Here is a 15488-nt window from a genome sequence, read left to right as displayed (position 1 = left end):
TAAACAATATGCCATCGTCACGTCTCCTTCCTCTCCCTGGGTGACTCAACCCCAGCTTCCTCGTCGACATAGGCGAACTGCACAGCCCTATCAGTCCACCCGCCCATCTGACGGCCTCGTGCACTTCACTCCGCACCATGGCATGCAACAACGCTCTCGACAACCCCGACTCCTATGCAGTCGCCTGGATTACTGCTCTTCCCGTTGAGCGGGCCGCTGCAGAAGCGATGCTCGATGAGGAACATGCAACTCCCGCTGGTTTCACTAGACACCAAACTGACGAGAACGTCTATACGTGGGGTCGCGTGGGAGAGCACAACATCGTCATTGCCTCACTTGCCGCTGGAGTCTACGGAACTACCTCGGCTGCGACCACGGCCTCGAGCCTGCTTGCCTCTCTGCCATCCATCCGTCTTGGCCTTTTTGTCGGCATAGCCGGCGGCATCGCCCGACCGGATGAGAGCCACGATATCCGGCTTGGCGACATCGTCGTGAGCCAGCCCGATGGGACCACGGGCGGCGTCTGCCAGTACGACTTGATCAAAGCAAAGTCGGGTGACAAGCGTGAGCGCAAGGGCTTCCTCGGGCGGCCTCCGACGGTCCTCCTCAATGCGCTTACCAAAATCCAGGCCGTTCACGAGCGGGAAACCCCCAAAATTCCCTGCTTCCTTCAAGAGATGCTGAAGAAGAACCCGAAGATGGGCAAGAGATCCAAGAAAAATCCCGGCTATGCTCACCAGGGCGCCGACAACGACCACCTCTTCAAAGCTTCATGCGATCACGTCCCCGGGCCGGACTGTCGGGGCTGTGACACGGCTGGCGAATTTCAACGCGATCCTCGAGACACTACCGACCCGGAGATCCATTACGGGACCATCGCATCCGGCAACACACTTGTCAAAGACGCCGCTGCGCGCGATCGGATTGTTGCTGACGTCGGCGAGGATTGCATCTGCTTTGAGATGGAAGCGGCCGGCCTGATGAACCACTTTCCCTGTCTTGTAATCCGAGGGATCTGCGACTACGCCGATTCTCACAAGAACGATCGATGGCAACGCTACGCCTCGGCCACCGCCGCTGCGTATGCCAAGGAGCTCCTGGCGTACGTGCCGGCCGCGGAGGTCCAGGAGACCAAGAGGGCACTGGAAGTGCTTCAGTTAGGTTAGTTCGTGTTTCATCCACTAGGGCTAGACTAGCAAATAATAGACCGAATACTATTTGAATTTGGAATACGTCCTGACTGCGAGTAGTTCAGCAACAGATCGATGGCGTGCAGCAGACGACAATTGCAACGAAAGCTGCAACTGATTCCATCAGGTCTGACCTTCGTACCGATAAGATCGAGCGCTGGCTTCGGCCCCCAGATCCGTCTACAAACGCCAACCACGCGAGGAAGCTCCGCCATGAGGGGACAGGAGCGTGGCTCCTGGAAAACCCGATCTTCCAGCAGTGGCACTCGGGAGCGCGTCGACATTTATGGCTGAAAGGGCTCGCGGGATGTGGAAAGACAGTCCTCAGTGCGACTGTGCTGGATAATCTCACGAAGGGAAACGACCGTCTTATCCTCAGCTTCTTCTTTGACTTTAGCGACACGACAAAGCAGACCTTGGATGGCATGCTGCGGTCGCTTGCGTTCCAACTTTACCAAGGCGGGGCTGGTTCTGTAGGTCTTCTTGAGGCCTCATTCCAAGCACACCAGGATGGCCGCCACCAACCTGCTACAAAGACTCTCGAGGACGTTGTGTGCAAGATGCTTGCAGTCCAGAAGAAGGGTTCTATTGTTCTGGACGCCTTGGACGAGTCGACAACAAGGGATGAACTTCTCCGGTGGATGAAGGACATAATATCCAGGCCAGAGTTGAGCGATGTCCAGCTGATTTGTACCGGTCGGCCTGAACCCGACTTCGGGGGCAACATCCCCTCGTTGATAGGTGAGGGAAACTGCTTAGCACTCGACAAGGAGTCCGTCAACGCCGATATCCGATCGTACGTCGCAGCGCAGCTTTCACAACGATCTGGCTTTCGGGAGAAGCGCCTGTCCCAGGATCTCCTCGAGAGGATCCGGAGGAAAGTTGGCGACGATGCCGACGGGATGTAAGTCCTGACCCAGTTCGTCCGTGTCCCGGCCTTTCCTGAAATGCACCGTAGGTTCAGATGGGCAGCCTGTCAATTAGACAGTCTTGCCGGATGCCCTAGTCCCAAGGCCATCAAAACCGCGCTATATCATCTGCCCCAGGATCTGAAAGAGACGTACGAGCGAATGGTCCGCAGTATCCCGAAAGACTGCAGGAACAGTGCTCTCCGCCTGCTACAGTTTCTCGTCCATACCCATCGGCCTTTGACGGTGCCGGAGGCAGTGGAGATCATCGCGACAGACATAGAGGAGGATCCACCATGTTTTGACGTTGACGGGAGAGTGTTCGGTGAAGAACAAGTTCTACAGCACTGTCCTAGCCTAATCTCCATCGTTCTTGCGTATAGTCACGGCAGGCCCACAAAGGAGCTACATCTTGCACACTTTTCCGTCAAAGAGTACCTACTGGGAGAGAACCAGTTCAACATTACGACTGCCAGCATTTCCATCACGAGGACGTGCTTGACTTACCTTACGGATATCAGCGGTAGCCACATCGAAATCAAGCAGGATTTTCCGATGGCAAGATATGCGGCGGAAGTCTGGACGGGCCATGCTGCGTTGGCTCAGGCTTCGGAAGATATAGTTCGAGCGACAGTCAGGTTCCTAGAAGAGGAAGCGACGTTCCAACGATGGGCTAGATTGTATCAGGCTGACAGGGACTGGGACGATGACCCAGGTCCTCCACGAGGTTCCAGGCTCTACTATGCTTGCTGCCATGGGCTCGTAGCGCCTGCAAGAGATCTCTTAGACAAGGGAGCGGACGTCAACGCGCAGGGCGGCCGCTTCGGCAACGCTCTCCAGGCCGCCTCGCAGGACGGCCATCAAGAGATTGTCCAGCTGCTCTTGGACAAGGGAGCGGACGTCAACGCGCAGGGCGGCCGCTTCGGCAACGCTCTCTATGCCGCCTCATTTCGAGGCCATTTCGAGATTGTGCAACTGCTCTTGGACAAGGGAGCGGACGTCAACGCGCAGGGCGGCCGGTACGGCACCGCTCTCCATGCCGCCTCGTGGAGAGGTGATCAAGAGATTGTACAACTGCTCTTGGACAAGGGAGCGGACGTCAACGCGCAGGGCGGCAAGTACGGCAATGCTCTCTATGCCGCCTCATCACGAGGCCATCTCGAGATTGTCCAACTGCTCTTGGACAAGGGGGCGGACGTCAACGCGCAAGGCGGCTTCTTCGGCAACGCTCTCTCTGCCGCCTCGGAAAGTGGCCGTCAAGAGATTGTCCAACTGCTCTTGGACAAGGGAGCGGACGTCAACGAGCAGGGCGGCCTGTACGGCAACGCTCTCTATGCCGCCTCATCTCAGGGCCATCTCGAGATTGTGCAACTGCTCTTGGACAAGGGAGCGGACGTCAACGCGCAGGGCGGCCGGTACGGCACCGCTCTCCATGCCGCCTTGGGGAGAGGTGATCAAGAGATTGTGCAACTGCTCTTGGACAAGGGAGCGGACGTCAACGCGCAGGGCGGCCGGTACGGCACCGCTCTCCATGCCGCCTCGTGGAGAGGTGATCAAGAGATTGTACAACTGCTCTTGGACAACGGAGCGGACGTCAACGCGCAGGGCGGCGACTACCGCACCGCTCTCTATGCCGCCTCAGATGAGGGCCATCTCGAGATTGTGCAGCTGCTCTTGGACAAGGGAGCGGACGTCAACGCGCAGGGCGGCCGGTACGGCACCGCTCTCCATGCCGCCTCGTCAAGTGGCCATCTCGAGATTGTCCACCTGCTCTTGGACAAGGGGGCGGACGTCAACGCGCAGGGCGGCCACTACGGCAACGCTCTCCAGGCCGCCTCGTCAAGTGGCCATCTCGAGATTGTCCAACTGCTCTTGGACAAGGGGGTGGACGTCAGCGCGCAAGGCGGCGAGTATGGCAACGCTCTCCAGGCCGCCTCGTCAATTGGCCATCTCGAGATTGTCCAACTGCTCTTGGACAAGGGGGCGGACGTCAACGCGCAAGGCGGCGAGTACGGCAACGCTCTCCAGGCCGCCTCGTCAGGTGGCTATTTCGAGATTGTCCAACTGCTCTTGGACAAGGGGGCGGGCGAGTACGTCAACGCTCTCTGTGCCGCCTCGGAAAGTGGCCGTCAAGAGATTGTCCAACTGCTCTTGGACAAGGGGGCGGACGTCAACGCGCAGGGCGGCGAATACGGCAACGCTCTCGAGGCCGCCTCGCAGGAAGGCCATCAAGAGATTGTCAAATTGCTCCAAGAAAGGGCGCTCTCCAATAAATCGGGCGAAGAAACTTCGTCTCGTGTACCTCGAACCTTCTAATCACACTTAATAATTCGTTCAGTAGCCTCCACCATGGTGTCCATCAATCGCCTAGCTTCAGGCCTCATCACTCTTTTCACTTAGCACCCAAGCTGACTATGGCTGACAAGATGGGCATAAGTTCCAGGGTAAATTGCCCAGAGTCTGTGACGACGATCTGGGAACGATCCGAACACATATGCCATCCTGCGATCCTCACAGGCTCGAGGGGCCACTTCACAGATCAGCTTGCACACGGAGGGTGGGATGGATGGCAGGACGGCGCTGGCGCTGGCCGCCGCGAACGGGCACGAGGCCGTAGCCAAACTGCTGCAGCCCAAATCTTTGCTCACTGTCTCTATTTAGTGTAGTATCCTTGACTACAAGGCACCTCGTGTCTGGCTATCTAGGTTTGGACACCCCAATCATGGTTCAGCAGGAACCGCAAATCCTGTAAGTTGTAATATCTTTTCCAGAGGTTGGTCGAAGGGGTCTAGGTTCCTTTATAACTATGATCGATGGGCGTCACGTGCCGTATATCCTGATGTGGCAGGTCGTCGCGTAATTTTTTGTCAGAAGTATGGGTGGCAACATCACGAGATGGTGCCATCTCGTAACACTATTGATTGGATAGCTGAACAACGGTCGAGTAGAGCGAAAGGCTCCTGGCCACATCACAGTCAGCGGCGCACCTCACCATTGCCGGCCAATTTTTTTTTTAAACACAACTAATTATTATTGTGGTGGGTTTGGTTAGCGATAGCGGCCATCAAGCCATTCCAGATGATTCAAGTTGTTTTCCCACTAGATGCTCTAAGCTGAAAGTAAAGTATACATCGTAAGGCTTTTCTCCATTCCCTCACTTCCCAAGTCCGCTGTTGGGCAGTTGAAGCACCCAACCCACATAGCCTAACGTCTCTATGAGGTTGGGGCTCAACAGCTCCTCACCGACCCAAGAGCCCTTGCCTGCTGGGCGGCCGTAGAAATGCAAGAGACATTGTCGCTTACCCCGTTTACTTTCTCCCATGTTCAGCACGTCGACTCCCTCATCAAATCCGGCATAAGCCGACTCAAATTCGCGTAACATTTTCTTGTCCAGAATGTTCCTTCGCGGCTTCCTACTAACCGGTGCTGCCGTCAACGTCCCATCTTAGGAAGAAGATGTTCTTACAATTCGCTCTTCGTGTCTACGCGGCCGAGCTTTCTCTCCTCCCTCTCCCATGCAGCATGACCAAAGTTTCTGGTCACCAAGTTTTTCGCCTCTTCCTTCGCCTGCTCTCCACGCAATTGGCTGCAAGGCAAGAAGGTGGGTACCCAAAACGCTTCAACTTCAATGGATCCATTTGATACTCGACGCGCTTCTCCCAGGTGCATGCGTATTCATGAACACTGCTAGCCAGCGCAACTTTCATACGCGAAGCCTTACGTGAAGTGGCCTTCGTCTGCTGCTGGGTCTTGTGCTTCGAGATTCCTCGTTGCTGCTCACAGGCAATGTTCCTAGTGAGGCACGAAATACCAATCGGACGTGTTTCGGGTTGATCAGAGCAAGAAAATTCGTCATCTACAAATCGGTTGTAAGTTAGACAAGATACTTCAGCTTGGACAGATTTTACCTTCTGGTGAGCCCCCGCGTTCACGTGGTGCCTCCTGCCCATTGACAAGCTTTTCATACTCAGAAAAGAGAGCATGAAGACGGTCAGTATCCAAAGACGTAGGTATCAGGGGTACCTCGGGTTCCTCCTGCCCGGCCATCGGTTGCATAGCGCAGGAAGTCGAAACGCCCAAGTCATTGTTGAACTTTTCGTGGACACCATCGTTCTCAGGAGAGGGATTTGGGTCTATGTCAGGCTATGCTTGTGGGTGATTGGTTGGAATACGCGCTGAAGCGATTTCTGCCTGGAAGGGCAATAGTACCAACACGCATGGCTAGCACAGCCTTGGAACCAACGTTGCCAGCCTTCTCGCATGCTGGTGCAGGAGAAAACTCAATGCCAACCACGTCCTCTGCACGTTGACGGAAATGCAAGTTGGACCTGACGGGCCCGCGGCTCGCGGACGCTTTGGCCACAGGACATCGCTCCCATTGAAGTGAGCGAAGGACGTGTTATATTCGGATCTACTTAAAATATATATCCCTTATCGCTCTGATGCGCTACATCCACGTGTTGCCTGCCCGATCTTGACGACATGTAGCTGATCAATGCCTCGTCAAGGATCAGCGGGGGTTGCATGATGTGCGGCCCGCTGGTGGCGGCATGGAAGTCAGCCATTGGCGCGCCAAACTGAACAAGTCTTAACCCTGTAGGGAGTCAGGGGAAAGTGCTCTGAGGTGTGGTTGTAACCAGCAGTTGGGCTGTGCTCCGCCGGTCACGGCACCATCCGTTTTCCAACGCATTGACGTAAAGTACGGTGGCAAACCGTAATCCTCCCACACCAGCTCTCGGTTCTCTGTCCTCCAAAAACGGACACCACATCCTCCAAAAATGGAGGCACACTCCTCCATATCTGGAGGCATTGAAACTCCGGAGAAGAGCTTGACGGGTTTGCGAGGTCTACTAGTGGCTATGGTCGTATGTATTGGCAAGACAAATTATTTTAGTTTATATATAGAAGATTAAAGGCGGTATAGGTAGAACCGCTCTCTGGAGCTAAGGGCGAAAGAACGGAAAAGCCAATTGACTAGCTATATACATAAGCCACGGCGCTAATAAGGCCTGGGGTTTTAGATTTTCAATCAAAGTCTATTAGTTATAGAATAAGGCGCCTTGTAGCGCGCCGAGGGTCTGAAATTACTCTAGAGTCTAGACATACTATTCTGGCGATGCTCATTATAGCCCAAGATGACAAAAGATCCAAAACTTGGCAGATGTTCTTTCCCGGTCGCCTAATGCTACATATGAGGGGACCAATAATTGATAGTTCTGCTTTGCCTATTTCTCCGTGGGTTCACCCATCAATATTGCAGTCCTCTTGAGTCCTGACGAGTTGGCCTTGACCTCGACCAGCGGAAGTGCTAAGCGCGAGGATCTCAATTCACTTCACATTTTCATCTTGAAGCGATTCTGGTTCCGAGGCACAAAAACAAGAGAGTTTATTTGAGCTTCACTAGTGCAAGAGGAAGATGAGTGAGTTCGAGACCATCTAGACAATCTTGATCACAAGCTCCCCACAGCCCAATTCACTTGACCACTCAGTACAGTGCTTATCACTCCATATAAACACATCGTTCCACCCAAAATCATCAATTTCATCGCGCCTGATCGAAATGAGCCCCACTCGGCGAAATTCACCAAACATACATGTTAGAATCAAACCCAGGAGTTCCACTCCATTAGCACTTTCCATCGATCTAACTGGATAGCAGTATACAGTCTCAAGGACCATGTCTTGCTCGTCATCAAGACAGTAAGCTGTACCACAGCCAGGCATCAAATCCCGCTCATGTTCCGTCACTCGGTGCATTGGTGGCAACATCAACAAGAGACCCGAAGAGAGAATATACCCACTCTTTAGTTGACCAGTAGAGTCTTTAGTTATATATTCTACATTGAAAGTTAGTATCCTGACGAGAGGGGGGCCCCAACTATACTCTCGGTGGCCGCAGGCAAAACGGACCCAACCCTCAACAGAGGCCCAAGACCATGATGGTGCTAAAAGTCTTTATTCAGCAGTGCGTCATATGGGTGAGGAATAACCACTGACCACACTAACCGCGATAAGATGTTCCCCTAAAGGAGTATGGCCATCTTTCCACATACCACAGGAGGTCCAAGGTCAAGTTTCGCTCCCATAGGCCAGCCACGTAAGTATCACCAAGAAGAGACTGCATTTCTTGAGCGATGCCAGAAACCGCAATAAGTTTATCAGTAGCCTTGGTTATTTTGCAAACCATGAATTGTTCAATGACTTTCCTCCATGGAGCATACTGAGCGCCAGGTTCCTCGGTTGCCCAGGCTTTTGAGCATAGCCCTGAGTCTTCGTCTATATCCTCATGGGCGAAGTCAGGGTTTGGTCCCAAGCCTTTGGGAAACGATTCGCTGGCCTGCAGCTGCCGACATTCCCAGAACAACTGGGTATTATTAAACGATAGAGTGCGGGGACTGAGAAGGCGCTCTTGAAGGACCCATCCCCGGTGATTCAGTGGCGTTGAAGTTACTCCCAAATGCCATACATCGCTATAGATGCAGTAGTATGTTCTTTGATGTCCTCTCCATCTCAAGTCTATTTTAAAGGGAGCATGTGATAGAATGTCTCTGTCAACAAAGAGCCCTTCTTCACCGTTGGCTGCAGCTGTTGCGGCAATATTGCAGAACGATTGCCCGTACACCTTGCCCATGACTGCGGACTCTTTTCGCCAATCATCTTGGCAATCTTGCTGTATGCACAGAGAGTCGATCCACAGATATCTCATTCCTAAGCTTCTTGTGAATTGTACTGCATCTTTAAAAGTTCTAGGGAGTTCTTCCAGCGTAATCTTTCGCTGGAGATGGTCGACATTCCTCGAGGTAAGTGTAACTGTCGGCTGAGAAGCCCATCTATGTGTAAGTGCAACATATTTGGTCTGTTCTGTGTCTTTCTGCATTTCACTGGTGTTCGCGAGTCGAGGATGGCATGTACCTTCCACGTGTCCAATATCAATGAGCCGTGTTGGGAGCCAAGCCGGCTCTTTCGCTTCCCGATTGCACTGTAGATGGTTGTTGGTGCAAGTCGTGATCCAATCTGTGACTAAATTGACACAGGCCTTTGAAGATGTACTGGCTAACTCACACCCTTTCCCTCGAATGAGAAAAGATACATCTATGCATCAGACATTACTGTTAGTGACATTTAAATAAGTCAAATTTGATAATGAGAACTGAACCTTGTTCTAAAAATAATTTAAAATGAACCAGGGGCGTAGAGAACCCGATGCGATCGAACTTGCCTGCTTCTCTATTCCAATAGAGAGAACAGGATAATCCCCGATCTATAAGATCCGACTGATGCCGAGGCGAGGCTAGAATGCTGCCATGTAAACTTTTACAAATAGGGCAGCTAATTTTTGCAGAAGACACGATATCGTCGTATGGGCGCCTCGAATAGCCGATTTGAGTACTTTTATCGGTATCCCAGTCATCGTGTGGTCGAATCAGCAACTTTTCGCAGGTTGAACATAATCTATGCCTGTTCATAGTCTCGTTGTCGTTCTCCTCGGGCCCAGCTAGTACAATAGAACCCATTCTGCTCGGCGAGTATACAAGTCATTCGACTGCATGCAGCCAACACCAACCAAGCCTTAGGCTTTTGAATACAACTAGCAGCTAGATGGAAGCAATACGACAAGGGCTTTTGTACGCATGAGGTTAAGATATGTGAGGGGCTATACTTGTGGTATGAGGCAAGTTGTGTCGACACGTGACCTCAGCGGCAGGCGCATTGCGTTCGTGCCGTACTTGACTTTTGCTATTATCTGACATACGAACGAGGTGGGCTTCTGAAGAATATGCAATTTGCAAACACATGGTGGGTAGCAATTGTCCCGTTCGGGCACAGTTGACGATGATGGTAATGGGCAACGGGCCGAAATAACCAGCTCTATCCTTGCAAATAGTCAGGGGGTCCAAGGACGGTGGGGGGTGATTGTATCGCAATTGACGAAAGAACATCAGTTTCCAGGTGCCAGGGCGGTACCGGTACCTTTAATATTCCATCCTTTACGAAACTTCACTGTGCAATACGGCGGCAAACCGTAATACTCCCACACCAACTCTCGGTTCCCTGTCCTCCAAGAAAGGATGCCACATCCTCTATTTTTAGAGGCACACTCCTCTATATCTAGAGGCAGCAAAACCCCGGAGAAGAGCTTGACGGGTTTGCGAGGCCTCCTAGTGGCTATGGTCGTAAGTGGTTGGGGACGATGTATTTTTCATATATAAAGCTCGCTTGTAGGTGGGAAAACACCAGACATAAAGGAGACACGAGATTCGCCGAGGCCTCTGTTCTATGCTTGACAGGGTCGTTAGAGAAAATAGCCCAATTCATCTAATAACAGCACTGTCTTTGGTATCAAAGGTCATTGGTTTTCCAAGGCCTTGAGGGGCCAAGGGCCTTTATAAATCCAAGAAGTCGGTGAGGGTCTTCAGCCCTAATCCTGTGACCGTAACCCTTGTACGTGTGACGAAATTCAATAGCTTCGACGATCCCGATCTCAGCAGCAGCTTCAACAAGCCTAAATTCAGCAGCAGCTTTCAAGGCCGGACTAATATCCTGCCCTGGCCACCGCCGCTTTGCATCCCCTTAGGACAACTCGTTCGTTGGCATCACCGTCTTGTAAATAAAGACTTGAATTCATACATGACACTGTTTAATTTTGCGCTGTGATATTGGTCAGTCACGTATCAGATCCGTCCGAGTTCGGTGGCAGGTTAGGTCGATAACGCTTCACCATGCAGACGCAGGGCAGTACGATGAGACTTTAACGGTTGTATTTATAGATGTAGCAAAATAGAATACAAAATAGGTCTTCTTTTATTGGGTTAATTGACAAAGCAACTCAGAGACCAGTGCTCGCTGCTTCCATTGCGCAAAGCGGCGCTGCCACGCACCACGACCTGATAAGACGTGCGGCGACGCTGACTTGGACCACGACGGCCCCGAGCTTTCGAAATTCACATATAGAGCCTCCACTTGTCGAGAAGCTCGACGGTGGTGAAGCCGGTCTTTTTTGTTTGCGGATGCGGCAACGGCTTCCAACACATGTTTAGTCTTGGTCAGGGAATTAGATACCGTACTCGTCGTAGGGCAACATGCAATCGGCCAAAACCTCGCCCTTGGTGTTGCAATCAGTGATCTTGGCAATGCAGCCTTGTCGGTTTTCCCATCCAAAGCGCACGCAAAGTTTGTCTAGTAGACTTGGCCCGACTAGTTTCTCCTGGGTGCAGTAAATAAGCTGTTGCCCGGTCGGGAGCTGTCTAGCTGGTTCGGCGTCACCGTTCCAGTCTCTGCTGTCGGATTCGGCTGCCTTGCGGAGCTTTGCAAATTCTTCTCGCTCGCATGCCTTGGCATATTCCTGGCATTTCGGGTCTTTCATATAGCCCGCGCAAAACTGCTCCTTGCTTGGTGCACCACCCGGGCCCAGAGCATCCGCTTTTAGTTTTGCCTGGGTGCAGTCGATAACCTGCTGCTTGGTCGCAAGATTCTTTGAGTCCTCGTAGCATTTCTCAGCATACTCCTTGCACTTGGGGTTTCCCCGAAAGCCCGCGCAACCTTCGTCCACAAATACGGTAAATCCCGTGTCTGGAGTACGCGCGGCTTGAGCATCCCGAGCTGGCTGGGCAGTGGCGAAGGCTACAAGGCCGGCGGCCACAAGTGGAGTGAACTTCATGGTGGTTGTTGCGAGACGTAATCGTTGAAATAGATAATAAAAGAATAAGGCTGAATGTGCCAGAAAAGAGAGTAATTGGATTGATGTGAAGAGGAATCCTGCAGAATTCAAACTCTGTGTCAAGGACGGCATCACCTACTTATATAGACAGTTGGTACAGCGAGACGATTCGGAGCCATTTACTTCATTCCGTTTAATAACTGATGGACCGGCGGGATGCCATGGGGCTCATGAGTCGTATTTACCCGCCAGTTCAGGATAGACTGAATAATGTAAGCGCGGCAGTATGCTGCAACCGGTGGGTAAGGTGGGAGCGATGAACAGGGGGTCAGGATATAGGACTCAGGAATCGAAGGTTATAATTATGCTTATCATGCAGTATCCACGAGCAGTGCTACAACCTACCAGGTCAGATAACAACGTAAACCCTTGTTATAAGTGTAAGCAAAGCGGCAAGCCCGGGAGGGGCAAAATTAAAGGTCGGAATTAAAGGTTGAAATTGAATTAAAAAAATAAAGTGAAAAGCTATATTTGTTAGCTTATTAAACTTCTCATAATACCGTAAAAACTCAAGCAAAGCGCTGCTTTACTTAACAAGCTACTACCCTGCCGCTACTATTTCGTACGATAGCTGTGAGGAGTTGGCCCATGGTCAAGCAGGCGTCTGCAAGTCCTCGGTATCCTACTTGGCCGTTTTGATCTCGGCGTTCTGTAGTGGATTCTGGTCCGAAAACTGGTAATATCGAGAGCGCTTTATCTGTTTAGATGCGAAGTGGCTCGCGGCTCCGCTGCCATACGATGTTCTTCGGTAAGCGAGTCTCCACGAGCCGCTCCGCATCTACATAAAGAGATAACAAGCTCCACGCTAATTGCTTGGCGAGACCTGTCAATATATTCCAGAAGCTCTTGGCATCATGTTCCCGGCGCCCCTTTGAGCTAGTCAGGGATCGCCATCTGATCCTCGTTGGTGTCTTTGTCATGTTATCCCGCATGTCCACCGTATTATACCGTGCTGGTCGACGCATCTTCCCACATCCCACATCGGGAACAGCTGAAGTTTTTGATCCTACGAGAGCACTTTGTCTAGACAGATTGACAATTTGGCCATGTGAACACGTAGCATAAAGCTGTGTTAGGACAATAGGTATGGGGTGTGCGGGTTTTGCTATCACTAGAACCAAATGTCAAGAGAGGCAGCTTAGTAGCATGTAGGGCTTCTGATAGTAAGGAGAGAGCAGTTTTGCCCTCGTATAGTGTACGTGGTTCCAACTTGGCAAGTTCTTCTTGCCGCTACACTTTATCTTCCCTTCAGAGCTCTTTAGAATCTATCGTCATTTTGATAGGTTTGTTAGATAATTAGGCTAGAAAAGGCGCCCTATATGCGTTTGGAGATTGCATGTATGCATCTACATCATTGAATCGATGGAGCAAGCCAGGCGCTGCTAGGTGCCGTTACTGCCGTATACCTTGGCAAATTGCCTCGTAAGCGGATCAAAGATACTTCGTTCTGCCATTCCTTTTGTCAGGCTATAGAATGTGATGTGACGTTGCTGGACTTTTGGTACTTGGCTAATATTCGAGGATTTGTCCTGTCCGCCGTGAGCCACGAGTGATTTAAACGTTTTAGCGAGCTGCATCTTGTGTGCTAAGGGGCGTACCCTGGAAAAGCACCACACGTCTTGTTTGATGTCTTTTAGGGTATATTCGATAGCGGGTTTAATTTTGTCGAGGGTGGAGTAGTTAATTTGAGAGGAGGATTTCACATACAGATGCCTTGAGTGTACAGAAAGCAGTAATGAATCTTTGGCGGACGAGGTCGTCGATGGAGAGCTACCAGCACGCTCTCGAGTGGAAGAGCACTGCGGGCATTGGCCCATCCACGCCACAGGGAATGACATGTGTACCAAGCAGTCCAGGATCCCTGTTTCCATCTAGTATCTCCTGTCTAGACGCTTCCCTGAGCCCATTCCAATAGACGGCGGGCCAAGCAAATGAAGGATCCTGCGCTATATTGCCCCATCGCAATTGTTACACGGAAAAGGCCCAACTGTTACACGGAAATGGCGTTGGTCACACAAGGGCTACGGTCACGAGACCTAGGGCAAAGTCCCTCACCGACTTCTTGTATAAATAGACGGCTTCGGTCCCTTAAGGCCTTGAGGAAAACCAAGGACCTTTGATACCAAAGACTGTTATTAGATGAATTGAGTAAATTGCTCCAAGCCCTCTACTGAGCCCTTGTCACACCAACAGACCGTGAAGCCCAACAAAGGGGCTTCACCGATACGGGACTTATTAATTACACGGCTTAAACACGTGCCCGGGTAAGAGCCCTAGGCCTAGGTGTTCCTTTTATGTATATAAGGCGGCCACCTTTCTCTTCTTCTCTTGTAGAAACTCAAGACCTTAGAGACCCTTCGAGATTAATATTGAATTGAGCCCTTTTGCTTCCAAGCCCTCTTTGAGCCCTTGTCAGAGCAGTCGAACGTCCATCCCTTCCGACGACCTGACCTAGGCTGTCCATGGAGAAATCATCAAGGGTATGGGACCTATGCCCAGCACCGAGAAAGTCCGGACTTAACGCGCCCGACGTCGGGTCAGAATAATCCATATGCATCTCCAAAGTATGGCAAGAAACGCGACTCTTTTCGTTATCCCTTAGGAGGTGGGTAGAGTAGCCCTGTATATTGTTAATTTCTTCCACTAGGAGTTGAACCCTGTCTTTAAGGTTTTCATTATCCCTTGTAAGATATTCTAGATGCTGTGACTGCTGCTTGATCCAGTTGCGCCATGCGCGCTGAGACTCACGGTCTCTGGCTCGCTTGCGTGCCACTTGGCTTGGAGTAAGGCCTGAAACAGGCCGCCGGTCTGAATGGGTATATCAGCAAAAGACTGTGCTAGCTGATAATATATCAAAGGGCCCTTGCTTTTGGTGTGTGAGAAGGGCTCGATAGAGGGCTCGGAGTCAATAGCTCAATTCATCTAACAGCAGTCTTTGGTATCAAAGGTCCTTGATTTTCCTCAAGGCCTCGTTGACCAAAGACCTCTTTCAATACAAGAAGTCGGTAAGGGACTTTGCCCTAGGTCTCGTGGCCATAGCCCTTGTGTAACCGTGTGACATTGGGGCATTTCCGTGCAACATGGTGATTGTTGGCTGTGTAGCGGCAAGTGTGTGGCCTGTAGAGGATCCTAGAGCTGGACCCATTGTCACGTATTTGCGCAATAAGAAGAGAAAAAAGAAGACGACTGTATGGAAGACCTGGCAGCAACGAGGGTACCAAGCCAACGGCGGTGCAGAAGATCCGAGAAATAACCTACCTTGCACCCAGGTAATCGTTTTCGGGTACTGTCTCGCTGCACAGTCAATCAAGATATGATTAGTGTTCTGTGGGAGGGACATGGGCCTACTCAAAAATATATATGACGATTGAAATGGGGAATAATACTATAGTGCTGGCTTTCTTTTATAAGCAGACCAGCAGATCTCCGTCCACCTGCAACGATCTAAATAAAAGCTTGCGCCACGGCACAGGGGTTTAACGAGCCAGTATGGTTTGTTGTTCGCTCCAGCTCATACACAACGTCGCTTTCGCCGCAATGTTCCAAACACGTCCATCATCGTGGTGCAGTTGACTGTGCGATTCGATAGCAGAAACAGGTTATTGTGGCAGACGTGCTCTTTCCCTCTCGACTTTTAGAGCGTTATGAATCTTAACCAGTGACTTTATCGTT

General features: G+C 51.3%; 3 protein-coding genes across 3 annotated transcripts; 1 reads left to right on the top strand and 2 right to left on the bottom strand.

The window, feature by feature from the left end:
- Positions 1-137: 137 nt before the first annotated feature.
- Positions 138-4414, top strand: ANKRD50_1 (Ankyrin repeat domain-containing protein 50; the record flags this gene model as incomplete). Its single annotated transcript, XM_014692353.1, has 3 exons — positions 138-1161; positions 1251-2094; positions 2149-4414. The coding sequence occupies 3 exons, from the start codon at positions 138-140 to the stop codon at positions 4412-4414; spliced, it is 4134 nt and encodes a 1377-aa protein (XP_014547839.1).
- A 3685-nt stretch (positions 4415-8099) lies between these two features.
- Positions 8100-8975, bottom strand: G6M90_00g027480 (uncharacterized protein; the record flags this gene model as incomplete). Its single annotated transcript, XM_014692354.2, has 1 exon — positions 8100-8975. The coding sequence occupies one exon, from the start codon at positions 8973-8975 to the stop codon at positions 8100-8102; it is 876 nt and encodes a 291-aa protein (XP_014547840.2).
- Positions 8976-11150: 2175 nt separating this feature from the next.
- Positions 11151-11756, bottom strand: G6M90_00g027470 (uncharacterized protein; the record flags this gene model as incomplete). The annotated part of the gene is made up of 1 exon (XM_014692355.1): positions 11151-11756. The coding sequence occupies one exon, from the start codon at positions 11754-11756 to the stop codon at positions 11151-11153; it is 606 nt and encodes a 201-aa protein (XP_014547841.1).
- Positions 11757-15488: the final 3732 nt, after the last annotated feature.

The sequence above is a fragment of the Metarhizium brunneum genome, chromosome 1 (genome assembly GCF_013426205.1).
Source record: "Metarhizium brunneum chromosome 1, complete sequence".
In the NCBI taxonomy this organism is placed as follows: domain Eukaryota; kingdom Fungi; phylum Ascomycota; class Sordariomycetes; order Hypocreales; family Clavicipitaceae; genus Metarhizium; species Metarhizium brunneum.
Note: the sequence above shows the minus strand (reverse complement) of the source record. Positions and strands in the feature narration are given on the sequence as shown.